General features: G+C 65.5%; 1 protein-coding gene across 1 annotated transcript in view; it reads right to left on the reverse strand.

Moving 5' to 3' along the window:
* Window positions 1-723: 723 nt before the first annotated feature.
* Window positions 724-13,041, reverse strand: part of ITGA3 (integrin subunit alpha 3) — a 16,448-nt gene continuing 4,130 nt past the window's right edge. The window contains exons 2-25 of the mRNA XM_017838729.1: window positions 10,130-10,251; window positions 9,966-10,048; window positions 9,332-9,581; window positions 8,611-8,694; window positions 7,745-7,952; window positions 7,114-7,307; window positions 6,840-6,928; window positions 6,514-6,650; window positions 6,337-6,423; window positions 6,188-6,255; window positions 5,897-6,033; window positions 5,241-5,387; window positions 5,066-5,163; window positions 4,813-4,978; window positions 4,643-4,711; window positions 4,467-4,546; window positions 4,270-4,347; window positions 3,955-4,057; window positions 3,708-3,878; window positions 3,489-3,602; window positions 3,246-3,359; window positions 2,755-2,853; window positions 2,533-2,658; window positions 724-1,561 (exon numbers count right to left, since the gene is read on the reverse strand). Coding sequence (XP_017694218.1) covers window positions 1,403-1,561; window positions 2,533-2,658; window positions 2,755-2,853; window positions 3,246-3,359; window positions 3,489-3,602; window positions 3,708-3,878; window positions 3,955-4,057; window positions 4,270-4,347; window positions 4,467-4,546; window positions 4,643-4,711; window positions 4,813-4,978; window positions 5,066-5,163; window positions 5,241-5,387; window positions 5,897-6,033; window positions 6,188-6,255; window positions 6,337-6,423; window positions 6,514-6,650; window positions 6,840-6,928; window positions 7,114-7,307; window positions 7,745-7,952; window positions 8,611-8,694; window positions 9,332-9,581; window positions 9,966-10,048; window positions 10,130-10,251 — 2,983 coding nt within the window. The 3' untranslated portion in view covers window positions 724-1,402. The remainder of the gene's footprint in view (window positions 1,562-2,532; window positions 2,659-2,754; window positions 2,854-3,245; window positions 3,360-3,488; window positions 3,603-3,707; window positions 3,879-3,954; window positions 4,058-4,269; window positions 4,348-4,466; window positions 4,547-4,642; window positions 4,712-4,812; window positions 4,979-5,065; window positions 5,164-5,240; window positions 5,388-5,896; window positions 6,034-6,187; window positions 6,256-6,336; window positions 6,424-6,513; window positions 6,651-6,839; window positions 6,929-7,113; window positions 7,308-7,744; window positions 7,953-8,610; window positions 8,695-9,331; window positions 9,582-9,965; window positions 10,049-10,129; window positions 10,252-13,041) is intronic.

Raw genomic sequence — 13,041 nt, forward strand, 5'->3', positions numbered from 1 at the left:
CCGCTGGTCCCGCCCCGCCGTCAATCACCTCCCCGAGGCCAATCAGCGCCCGCTCTGCGGCAAGACCCGCCTCCCTCCATGCCAATGAGGCCTCTCCGCTGGTCCCGCCCCGCCGTCAATCACCTCCCCGAGGCCAATCAGCGCCCGCTCTGCGGCAAGACCCGCCTCCCTCCATGCCAATGAGGCCTCTCCGCTGGTCCCGCCCCGCCGTCAATCACCTCCCCGAGGCCAATCAGCGCCCGCTCTGAGGGAAGACCCGCCCTCTTTATGCTAATTTTGCCTCGCCGCTGGTCCCGCCCCGCCGTCAATCACCGCTCGCCTTGATGTGGGTCCCGCCTCCCCGTCGAGATAACCACGCCCCCATAGTTGGGTCGCCACGCCCCTCTGCGCTAGCCACGCCTCCTTTAACGCCCTCCAGCCCCCCCGTGCCTGGGACCCCCCAAGAGCCCTGAAGGGAGATGGGAGGGAGTCTGAGCCCACCCCAGACCCCTGTCCGGGGGATTGGGGGCGTCTGAGCCCACCCCAGACCCGTCATTACCCCCCCCGCGGTATTACCCTCCCACCACACACCTATAACCCCCCCAAAACCCCCACTCCCTCACCCTCTCTAGGGAATATCATCGCCCCCCCTCCTTTTTACCTCCTACCCCCCAGAACCCCCTTTCCTTTCCCCCCAAGCACCCCTCCATCAATTGTCAGCCAAGACACGGAGGGGACGTGAAGTTACAAATGACGGAGCGAGGCTTTATTTGGCCCCGGTGGGGAGGGAATGAGGGGGGGTCGAGCAGGGGCTGGGGGCGCGTAGGACCCCCTCCTCCCCACTCACCCCCAAGTACCGACGGGATGCTGGGACTCAACACCAAAACACCAACGAGAGACATGGAATAACTTAACCCCCTGCGGGGGTGGGGGGCGAGGGGGACGGGGGGGGGACACACGGCCTGATGCTCCGTACCCCCCAAAGCCAAAGCTGCGTCCGAACACGGGGTGAACACACGGGGGAGGAGGAAGAGGAGGAGGAAGGAATGAGCTCCCAAAGGCCCCAGCCCGAGGGTGAAAGCAGAGGGTCCCACACCCAGCGACGAGGGGAGGGGGGCGAGCGTGTCCTGGCGCATGAGGACGTGTCCCCACGTGCCAGGACGTGTGTCTGGGACACACGAGAGGAGTGTGAAGGCACTCGGTGAGCCCAGCAGCACGTGGGGAAACACGACAGGAGGAAGGGGGGGCACATTTGAGGGGTCTCCCCCCTCAGCGTGCAAGGCACGAGCGTGCAAGAGGAAGGTGCAGAAGCCAACGCCGGATTGCAGCCACATCCGAAGAGGGGGGGATTGGGGAAGGGGCGGGGGGGAGATGCACTTGTGCAAAGTCAGAGTCCCCTGAGGGTCTGGAGGGGGTCAGGGGGTCAGTAGTACTTCTCCGGCTCCTGCCACTTGGTCACCCAGTGCTTCTTGCGGCGACGGGGCAGGAGCCCCCCGGGCTGGTAGCGCTGCTCCTGCCGGATCCTCACCGCGTGGTACTTGGGCATGATCCGGTAGTAGCGGGTCCGCTGGAAGAAGTCACACTGGGAAGGGGGGGAAAGAGAAGGCGGGGGGGTCAGTGTGGGGCTGGGCATGGCTGGAGAGAAGGAGAGAGACCCCCCACGAGGCGGCGAAGAGCAGAGGCAAAGGGAGCGGCAGTTCCTGGAGCCACTCGGAGAGACCCCGCGCCCTACAGCGACCCTACAGCACAGAGGAGGAAGAGGAGAGGAGGAGGAGGAGGATGCCGCTGGCATTACCAAGCGGGCGGCGCAGGGGCCCCGGGGGGGCAGTGGGGGTGCCCCCCCCATTAGTAGTCGTCCGTCAGCCGCTCGGTTTCCGACGGCTGGATCCTCATCTCCGCCTTCTGCCCCTTGGCCTCGTACATGGCCCGGGTGTTGGCCCGCCGGAAGAACCCGCACTGCGAGAAAGGGGACAGGGGTCAGGGGGGGCTGGAGAGGGGCTGGGGGGCTCCTGGTCACCCCTCAGAGGGTGAGATGCCCCCCAGAGTGCCTGTGGGGTGGGTGGTCCTGCAGACCCTCCTGGGCAGAAAGTGGGGGCTTCAAGGAGGCCACAGGGGTCCCCTGTGAGCTGAAGGGTCCCCAGAGGGCTGTGGGGGTCCCCCAGTCCCTGCAGCAGAGGGGGAGGAGGGAGCCACAGGGAAGGAGGTGCCATCATCCAGCCCTTCTTTGAGTGGGTGTTTTTGTGGATCCCAAAAGGTTTTGCACCCCAAGAGAAGTTGGGAATCTCTGTGCTCCTCTTCCTCATTGCTCTGCAGTCAGGCACCTTCCAGCTGGGGGGGAAAATCTTCCTCCTGGGAGGATCATCCTCCTCCTGTGGGGCACCTTCCACCCACAGGGGCACCTTCCAGCTGGGGGGAGAACCTTCCACCCGCCGCTCCCGATCACCCCTCGCCAGGCAGGGAGGATGGCAGCCCCCAGTGGCACGAGCCTGTGAGGTCTCAGCACAGCTCCTGCACCCCCTCCTTCCTGGGAAGGGAATCCAGGCCCCCCCTCACCTTCCAGAGGAGGAGGATGATGATCCCCAGCAGCAGCAGCCCGGCTGCCACCGACACCAGCACCAGCCACAGCGCGATCTCGGCCGGCTGCTCCTCCTGCAGCTCCGAGTCCACGTCCACGGAGAACTGGAGGGGTTGGGAAGAGCCTCGTTGGGGCACAGAGCTCCCAGTGCATCCCAGTGAGTCCCAGTGTGTCCCAGGAAAGGCCCTGGTGCCGCTCACCCGCACGGTGTGGTTCCTCATGGTGATGGTGGGGACGTGGGAGCGCAGGAACAGCGTCGCGGTGCCCGTCACCTTCACCCGGTCAAAGTCCCGGAACTCCTGGGACACGGGGGACACAGAGAGGGGACATGGGTGACACAGAGAAACACACACAGATGAGGGATGGGGGACACAGATGACAGAGGAGGGGACATGATGATCAGGTGGGGGACATGGATGATTAGGGGACACGTGGATGATGTGGGACACAGGGATGATGGAAGGGAGGGACGTGGATGGTGGGGACACACATGGATGATGGACGGGGGACACAAGGATGACAGAGGGAAGGACACACATGTGGGGAGGACACCGATGATGGAGGGACACACACACATACGGATGGGTGTCATCTTCTGAGCCGAGACCTGGCAAACTCATTGCCCTGTTCAAGTCCATCCCCACGGGCCCAGCCCAGCCCCGGCCCCCCTGCAGCCCCCCCAGGCACTGACCTCGATGAAGGTGCTGTTCCAGACTCGGGCCCGCAGGGTGAAGGTGTTGGGGTGCTGGGTGTGGAGCAGGGGGCACTCGAACCACACACAGCGCGCGGTGCCCTCGGAGCAGCTCTGGGGGACACGGGGGAGCTCAGGGGGGCACCGAGTCCCCAGAGCACCACACCGGTGCCGAGAAGCAGCAGGAACAGTGGTCCCAGTGGGGAGAAAGTGCTGCTGGACCCCCCCTCACCCCCTACTCACCAGCACCGTCTCTGACTTGGCTTTCTTGGCGGTGGCCAAGGTGATGGGGGGCTCTACCAGCTCGGGGGGCTCCAGCTCCCGTCTCTGCCGGGATGGAGCCTGGTCCTGCAGGAGCTGGGGGGAGGGACACGAGCCCCATCAGAGCCCAGGCAGCTCTGTGGGGCTGGAAGGAGCCACAGAGTGGGGCAGGGACACGGGGCCAAGCAGCAGGTGACTCACGGTGAGGTTGAGGGGGTTGATGACCCCCCCGGGGGGCTGGCAGCTCTCGTTGCCATTGACCAGGATCTCGGTGGGGTAGAGGAGCCATTTACCGTTGGGGATCTCGTAGGGCCACTCAAACCCCAGCAGGATGGTGCCCAAGGAGCCCAGGGACTCACCCTTGGTGGTCACCTGCGGAGCAGAGCGGGAGGTGGAGACCAGCATTCCCAAATCCACCCCCCTCTGGCACCGGCCACCCCCGGCTCACCTGGAAGTCGAAGGTGAGGGGGCTGCCCACGTCCTGCTCCTGCTTCATGGCTGACTCGCCCACCACCACCCCACTGAAGTAGGACTGGACATGGGAGGAGGCTCTGGGAACGGGATGGGGACAGGAATGGCGTGGGGGGCAGAGGGGGCAGCCCCCTGCCCCATTCCTGGGACACGGGGGGCTGTGCCTGCTCCTGACACAGCCACACTCAGGTGGGGGGGACACAGAGGGGTGGGGGGGATACCAAGGGATGGAGGGGACACAGAGGGGTGGGGGACACCCCAAGGGTTGGGGGGACACCCCGGCTGCACTCACATGCTCAGTGAGGACTGGATGCTGTAGTCCACCAGCAGCTTGACGAGCACAGGCTGCAGGTCCTCCTGGGTGCTCTGCCTGCCAAGGCACCAGGATCAGCATCTCCCACATCCCAACAGCCTCCACCCTCCCAGGGGGAGCAGGGGGTCCCCGTCCTGCCTGCCAGTCCCCCCCCTTCCCAGGGTGTTCCCACTCACGTGGACAGATCCAGCCACACCAAGACCTCCCGTGTGTCCAGCATGATCCCAATGGCCTCGAAGGTGATGATCAGCTCTGCCTGCACCCAGAAGGGACATGGAGCAGCTCAGCCAGACCCCCACCTGCCTGCTGACCCCCCAAAACGGGCTGGGGTGGATAGGGGGGGAGCACTCACCCTCTGGTTCCTCTTAAAAGGGTTTCCCAGCTCACACAGCACCGTCTCCCCGAACGTGCAGGCTCCGCTCTGCAGGCAGGGGAAGAGGGTGAGGAACACCCTGGCAAAGCCCACCTTGCTCCTGGTGCCTCCCCGAGCTGGGGAGGGGTCTGGGGGTCCCCCCCACGTACTGGGCGGACAGAGGAGGGCAGCAGGCTGGGGGGCACGGTGACGTTCAGCAGGGCCTCGTGGGCGTCCTCGCCGTTGGAGGGGGTGGTGGGTGTGTTGGTGATGTTGATGCTCAGGTAGAGCTTCCTCACGTCCCGGCTGTACTGCAGCACCTGGGTCCCGTTCAGCCTGTGCATGGAGAGGGGGCTCAGCACATCCCAACGGGACGGGGACCCCTCCCAGGGTGGGTGGGGACACGGGGGGCCCCGCTGTCACCTGGGCAGGGGCTGGTTCTGGTCGGTGACGAAGCTGCTCTGGAGCTGGAGGTTGCTGTAGCACTCGTTGTCGGAGCCACATTCCTTCTGGAACTCGATCTGGAGGGACAGGGATGTCCCTGTGAGCCCCTGTGGCCCCCCAGGACACCCCAGAATCCCCCTCCCCACCGGCACACCTTGGTCTCATTCTCATGAGACTGGTCCTGGTTGAGGACAGGGAAGGAGTCAAGGGAGTGGGGGCCCAACTGGAATGTTCTGGGCTTCTCCTGCAGCGAGTAGTTCATGGAGAGCACGATGGGGTGCAGCTTGTCCCGGATGTTGTCCTGAGGGGTGGTGGGAGTCACAAAAAAGCCCCTCACAGATCCCTCCCTGGCCCCCACTGCAGCTCCAACCACAGCCAGGCAGCCCTGAGACACTTTTGGGGTATCCCCTCGTACTCACAGCCTGCTGTGAGACCCAACAAACTCATCACAGGAGGGAGGGAAACAAGGGAGGGAAGGAGGGAGGGAAGGAGGGATGTAGGAAGCAATGGAGGGAGGGAGAGAGGGAAGGGTAGAAGAGGGAAGGGGGAGAGGGAAGGGGGAGAGAGAGTGAGGAGATGGGTGGAGAGAGACAGAAGGAAAGGAGGGAGGGAGGGATGGGATGAAGGGAAGGAAGGAGGAACGTAGAGAAGGAACGGAGGGGGGAGAGAGGGGAGAGGAAGAAAGGGGAGGGAAAGAGGATGGGATTTCGCTCTTTCCCGAGCCTGCCATTCCCACCATCCCTGTCCCCGCCCCCAGGAGCCAGTCCCGCAGCCCCAGCCCCGCTCCCACGTGCAGTCCCACCCGCTCACCAGCAGCAGGAGCTCCTGGGCCTGGCAGCGGGTGTCGGGCATGGTGAAGCTGCCGGTGTAGGTGGCAGACGGGGACCCCGCAAACCTCACCCTGGGCGGGTGCCGGTCCTTGTCCGCCTCCAGCGTGTACTCCAGGGCTGCGGGGAGGGCAGGGCCAGGGTGTGACACACGCGTGTGCCCCCAGCACACACCTGGGCACCCCCACAGGTGTGCACGTCCTCCCCTGGATGTCACCCCCCTGCAGGAGCACCGGGGGGGCCCCGCTGCCACCCCCGCACCCCCCGCACTCACTGATCCTCTCCTGGTACTTGGGGTCCCCTGCGCTCTGGTTGTAGGAGAAGCAGAGGGTCACCGTGATGCTGGGGGGGCAAAGGGGCCGTGAGTGGAGCCAGGTGTGCCACCAGCAGATGGGTGGCACTGGGGGACCCGCGGGGGCTCACCAGGACTTCTGTGTGCACTGAGCGGGGTCCACCTTGCTGGGGGTCACCGTGAAGGTCTTGTCCAGGATGTTGATCACGGGGCGAGCTCTGGGCAGAGGTGGATTTGGGCTGAGCCCTGCCGGGGGTGGCAGGGCCTGCAGGACACCTGCCCCTGTCCCTGTCCCCCCGCCCCTGTACCTGAGCAGGATGATCCGCTCGTTCAAGCTGCCCACCAGGAGATCCGGGTAGGAATTGTCGTCCACGTCCAGCCCCCCACTCAGCGAGTACCCAAAGGTCTTTATTTTGGTGGGGCCCAGGTCTGACCCACTGATCACCTGGAGTTGGGGGGGCAAAGGGGTGTCATCCATTGCTCACCAGCCCCACAGATCCAGGGACTGACCCGCTGCATCCTGCCCTGGAGCATGGGATGCTCGGGGGATATCTGGAACCCTGACACCCCAGTGAGGGGGTCCAGAGCCCTGACACCCCACAGTGAAGGGACCCCCCCCCCATGGGGCCGTTACCTGCCGGGGTTTGTCCTGCAGCCCCTCAGCACTGCTGTGGTAGATGTAGACCTTCCCATACCCCTCAAAAGGAGCCCCCACAGCAATATCTGGGGGGAGAAGAGCACGGTCAGCCCCTCAGGGATGGGGTTCCCCCCTCAAGCCCCTCCCCTCCACTTTAAATGCACCCCCCCATCTCCATCTCTCCACCCCAAACCTCTCCAGGGCCCCCCGCTGCCCCCTCCAGTGGGGGGGCTCTCCAGCTCCCCCCAGAGAGCAGTGCCCAGCCCCTCACCCTGGAATCCATCCTGGTTGACATCCCCAATGCTGGCCAGGGCGAAGCCGAACCCGGAGTAGCTGGGGCCGGTGAGGACCAGGCTGGGGTGCAGCTGGAAGCCCCCCACCTCGTTCATGTACACGTACACCGCGCCCCCCACCTCCTGCTTCCTCTCGAAGTAGTAGGGAGCCCCCACCACCAGGTCCTGCCACCTGTGGGGACAAGGGGGCGGTTGGGGTTGGGGCGCTGTGACACAACTCCACCCGACACACCCGGAGTGGTGGAGACCCCCCCAGAGCCATCAAAACAGCACTTCCCTAAAAAACCTCCCCACTCCCAGAGCTGTGCCCACCATGACAGGACCCGCAGAGACCCCAGGTGAGCTGCAGGGTGCCCCCAGGTGACACCCCCACCCCTGGGAGCTGCAGGGTGCCCCGGGTGAGACCCCAGACCCCCAAAAGCTGCACAATGCCCCAGGTGAGACGCCCTACCCCAAGAGCTACAGGATGTCCCAGGTGAGACCCCCACCCCTGGGAGCTGCAGGATGCCCTGGGAGCTGAGGGGTCCCAGCCCAGGTGAGCCGCAGGACACCCCAGGTGAGCCCCCCATCCCACGGGCTGGGTGGTCCCGCTCCCCCGCCCACCCTCACCCGTCGTTGTTGAGGTCTGCCAGGGCAATGGCGCTGCCGAAGTAGGAGCCGACCTGCGGGCCGGGGAGCAGGAGGCTCCTGTGCAGGCTCTGCTGGGGGCTGCGGCTCAGCAGGTACACGGCGCCCGTGTGCTGGTACCGGGGGGCGCCCGTCACCATGGTCACCGCGTCCTGCTGCAGCACCGCGCTGCCCACCTCGGCCGTGTACCCTGCGCCAGTGCCGCGGTCAGGGGGGCAGCGCAGACCCCCCGACACCCCCACAGTGAGGGGGGGGCAGCACGGACCTCCAGAGACCCCCACACCCCATGTCCCCCCACCCCAAGCCCCTGCAGCCCTCCAAACACCCTGGTGTCACCACTTGGGTCTCCAAGCCTCCCTATCTCCCTCCACCCGTTTAACATCCATCCCAAAGGTTGTCCCTAAATCTACAACCCTCAAACCTCCTCCTATCCTAAATCTACTCTCCATGACATCCCTCAAGCTTCCTAAACACCCCGATGTCACCACAGTGCCACCACTGCCCCCCACTCACATCATTCCCAGGGGGTCTCCAAGCCTCTCTAAACTCCTCCCGCTCCTTTAACATCCACCTCCAACATTCCTGCTAAAGCCACAGCCCCCAAACCTCCTCCTTGCCCCAAATTCCCCCCTATTTTCCCCTCTGTGACCCCCTCAAGCCACCTGAACACCTCAACAGCCTCATGGTACCACCATCGCACCCCGCTCGCACCATCCCTTAAACCTCCCTAAACCCTCCCACCCCTTTAACATCCCCCCCCGACATTCCCCCTAAACCCATAGCCCCCAAACCTCCTCCTCACCCCAAAGCCCCCCCCAGGGAGGCCCCCCCTGCCCCGCTGCCCCCACCTATGTAGGTGTTGCCATTCTTCTGGTTGGGGAAGGAGAAGTCGTGCAGGTCCCACATCTCCCGCTGCAACATGTAGTCAGTGCCTGCGACAGCGAGGGGGGTCAACCCCACAGCACGGGGGGGCAGCCCCTCTCCCCCCCTTTGGCACCGCTCCCCTGGCACGTGAGCACATGTGTGGCCACATGTGTTTGTGTGTGCAAACACATCCGTGTGCAAACACATCCATGTGCAAACACATCCATGTGCACAGGGTGTCCGTCTGGCCACGTGTGTGTGTGTGTGTGTGTGCAAACACATCTGTGTGCAAAAACATCCATGTGCAAACACATCCATGTGCAAACACATCCATGTGCAAACACATCCGTGTGCACAGGGTGTCCGTGGGGGTGCAGGTACCCTGGGGAAGGGGGTCCCATAGGGGCACAGGCACCATGGGGAAGGAGGTGCCCGTGGGGGTACAGACACTGGGGAAGGAAGCGCCCACGGTGGTGCCCAGAGAAATATGAGCATCCCAGGCAAGGGGGTGCCCACGGGGATACGGGGACCCGGGGGGAAGGAGGTGCACGCGGGGGCACAGTCACGCCAGGAAAGGGGATGCCTGCGCCGTGCTCAGAGGGCACGAGGGGGTATGAGGGTATGAGCATCCCAGGGACGGGGATCCCCCAGGTTTGGGCACCCCGGGGAGGGGGCACCACCTCTGCCCTCCCCAGCCACCCTCACCCTGCCAGTTGTAGGCGCCGGGCGCGCCGAAGTAGATGATGTTGGCGGTGAAGCCGGCGCTGGTGCCCATCTGGCACATGCCGGTCTCGTCGCTGTCGGTGTTGGCGTTGCACATCTCGTGGTGGTACGTCTGCCACTCGTCGCTCAGGTCCAGCTGCAGGTCGTTGCCCCGCACGTAGCACCGGCCCACCATGCGCCGCTGGTCCTCGCTGCCCGACCACAGCACCTTGGTGTAGCGGTGGGCACAGGCCTGCGGGCACGGCGGGCGCCGCTCAGCACCCCAAAAGGGAGGGGGCACCCCCCCGAAAGGGAGGGGGAACCCTTCGCCCTGAGCCCCGTGTCAGGATGGCAGGGAAGTGTATAGGAAGTGTATAGGATTTGGGGATCTATAAGGTGTAATTCTCTACAGGTGCTCTGTAGGGTGTGAGGATCTATAGGGTGTGAGGGTTTCCACGGGATGAGGGTCTATAGGATGTGAGGGTCTCTAGAGCTGGATGTTGTCTTGCCACCCGAGAGCTTCACTTCACCCCCACCGGCACCCACCGCCCGTCACCCCACAGCACCCACTTCAGGGGACACGGAGGTGACAGGAGCACCTCTGCCGGGTGGCACACATGTGTGCACATGGACTCACCAGCACCCTCCCCGCCGGCTGCCGCTGGCTGGCCACCGTCACCCCCAGCCACATGTCATCGATGATGGCCTTGTCCGGTTCATCTGGGGGGAAAAGGGACGGTGTGAGAGCGGGGCCTCCCCGTTCCCAGAGGGGATCTGGGGTGCCCTGGGGTGCTCTCATACCCTTGAGCTCGATGTCGAGGCGCTGGCAGTCGCGGGTGGAGGCGGTGAGGGGACAGGCGTAGACGGCGCCCGTCCGGGTCCCGTTCACGGGCTCCGCATCTCGGGGGGCCCCCACCAGCAGCCTGGGGGGCACAGAGAGAGGGAGGTGGGTGGGTGGGTTGGGGGGAGCAGGTCCATCCGCCCCAACAAAGTCCAGCTCATTTTAGGAAGGGAGAAAGCCCGGCACGCCCTGGGGAGGGGGTGGTGGGGTGGGGAGGTGCTCAGAGGGGACCTGGAGCATATGACACCTTGACCCCCAAATTATGGGGGACAGCAGCCCCCCAGCGCCATCTCCGGAGCTGAAAGGTCTCAGAGGACAGGGGGGTCAGGCTGATGGATTCACTCCTTGTCCCCTCCTTCCCAAACCTGATCCCAGCCCCGGCTCACAGGTGAGCCCCCCATACTGCTGCACAGTGGGGTGCAAGGAGTCAGGCTGACCCCACAAACCTCAGAGAAAACAAAACTGGGGCGGGGGGGTGTTCCTCAGCACCCCATCGCCAGCCCCAGGGCCCCTGTGTCTGTGTAAACACCCACAGCCCTTCCCGGCCAACCTTTGAGCCCGGAGCGGGGCCGCGGCCCCCCAAGCACAGCCCCCGGCACAGCCCCCGGCACAGCCCCCGGCACAGCCCCCGGCACAGCTGTGCCGTGTCCCGCTGACAGGCGATCCCTGCGTGCCAGGGAACGCCGGGACAAACCTCCGGGATGGGGAGGGCGAGCTGGGATGAGCTCCCCTCATCCCACAAGGCATCTGGGCAGCACTGGGCATCCCAAGGGAGGCAGCGCCATCCCGGGGGTGACTCAGACCCCTGGAAGGGCAGGGACGGCCCGGCTGAGTCATGGCACTGCCATGCGGGGGGGGGGGCATTGCCATTCCAGCTGGATGCAGCACCCACCCCACAGAGCCCTACGCTGATGCTGAAGGGACCCCCACACACCTCCCACCCCCAGGGAGATGCCAGGGACCCCCGACAGCAGCAGGACCTGGGGCTGGGGGCTGGCAGGAGGACTCGGTGTGCCCGGGGGTTCCGGAAAGGCCAGCCTTTCCGCCAGGAATTCCTTTGGGATCCAGAGGACAATGGTGTGGAGGAGGCCGCGCTAGCAGAGGAAGTGTGTCCCTCCTGGCAGGCAGGACACGGGGTGGGGGGCATGGCACCCAGGTAGTGGCTGCAGCCCCCAGACCCGATCACAGGGGCAACGAGCTGGTCAGTCCTCGGCAGGGCCACTGGTGAGGACAGCGACAAATCCTGCTGATCCCATCCCACTGACACTGGGAAGGGTAGTGATGGGATGAGGACCTTGTCAGAAGGCACTGGGGTAAACCAACTGCTCAGTCCTCAGTAGGGCCACCAGTGAGGACAGGGACAAATCCAGCTGTCCCTGTCCCACTGGCACCAGGAACCACCAGCAAGTACAGGGATAAATCCCACTGTCCCCATCCCACCACCCCCCTTCCTGGTGGCAGGGAGATGGGGACCTTGTCACGAGGCACTGGGGTAACAAACTGGCCAGTCCTCAGCAGGGCCATCAGCGAGGACAGGGACAAATCCTGCTGTCCTCATCCCACTGACACCGGGAAGAGTCATGGTGGGATGGGACCTTGTCACAGGGCACTGGGGTAATGAGCTGCCCAGTCCTCAGCGTGGCCAGTGGTGAGGACACACTGGGGTAACGAGCTGCCCAGTCCCCAGCGCAGCCCCCAGCGATGACAGGGACAAATCCCGCTGTCCTCATCCCGTCGCCAGCGGGCAGGGAGTGCCGGGAAGGCTGAGCAATGCGGGGCCGGGAGCGCGGGCACGTCCGGGCGGGCTGACTCCAAGCCCAGGCGCCAGAGGAATGTGGGCCCCCAGGCAGCCCCCGCCCCGGCACGTCGGGGCCCCCCCGCGCCCGCCCGGCCCGTGACGGGCCCCACCGGCGGCACCGGCTGAGTCAGCCCCGCGCTGCAGGTGTGGGGGGGACGGCGTTGCTCATCCCAAATAGGGGTGTCTGCCCCCTTCCCCCCCAGGAATGCCAGGATGGGGATGCCAGCTGCTCCCGGGAAAGCGGGAGCCACTGGCTGCGAAGGGAAGGGAATAACGGGGGATGATGCCTCCTGATTTTTTCCAGCTCAGCACAAAGGAATTCTCCTCTCCCCTAATTCCTGCACCCCCCACAATAGGGGGGCACAAGGGGCACCATTGTCCCCTCTTACCTGGAGGGGAAGTGACTCAGTGCAGCTGCTGTGACTCAGGGCTGGAGGGAGAACCCGGGGGGGGTCCTGCCCCCACACCCCAAACCCCAGCGGGACCCTCGGGTGCTGTCCCGGGGGTGCCCCGGGCAGGGGGTGCCCCCAGGCTCCCCCGGTGGTCCTGGCTCAGCCAGACCCCCGCCGTTCCCAACCAGCACCGTGGCTCCCCGCGGCCCGCAGGTCCCGGGGGGTGGGAGCCCACCCAAGCCAAGCAGCTCCGGCATCCTGCTGCCTCCAGCCAAGACTTCCCGGCACGGCAGCCCACCCGCAGGCTCTGCTCCTGGGAAAAGGGGGAGTGTGGGATGCTGGGGGCTTCGGAGTCCCACCAGAGACACGGGGGACACCCACAGGCGTCCCCCACCCCAAGGTGCCGCGTGCCCCCACAGCTACCTGGAGAGCCAGGGGTTGGGGTACTGGAGCTCCCGTGCCGGGGAGGCCGGGACCAGTTTGTGGCACCGGTCCCGCTGGGGTGAGGGGACGAGGAGCTGGGATCACGCTGGACATGGTCAAACAGCAGCGCGAGGGGGAGGCCGGGAAGGGAGGGAGGCAGGAATGTGAGGCCGTGCTCCGTCCTAATCCGCCCTGGTAAACGGCGGGGGGGGGGGGGTGGGGACGGGGGGGGGGGGGGCTCCCTGCCAGCACTGGCTGA

The sequence above is a fragment of the Lepidothrix coronata genome, unplaced genomic scaffold, assembly GCF_001604755.1.
Source record: "Lepidothrix coronata isolate B3197 unplaced genomic scaffold, Lepidothrix_coronata-1.0 Scaffold355, whole genome shotgun sequence".
Taxonomy (NCBI): Eukaryota; Metazoa; Chordata; class Aves; order Passeriformes; family Pipridae; genus Lepidothrix; species Lepidothrix coronata.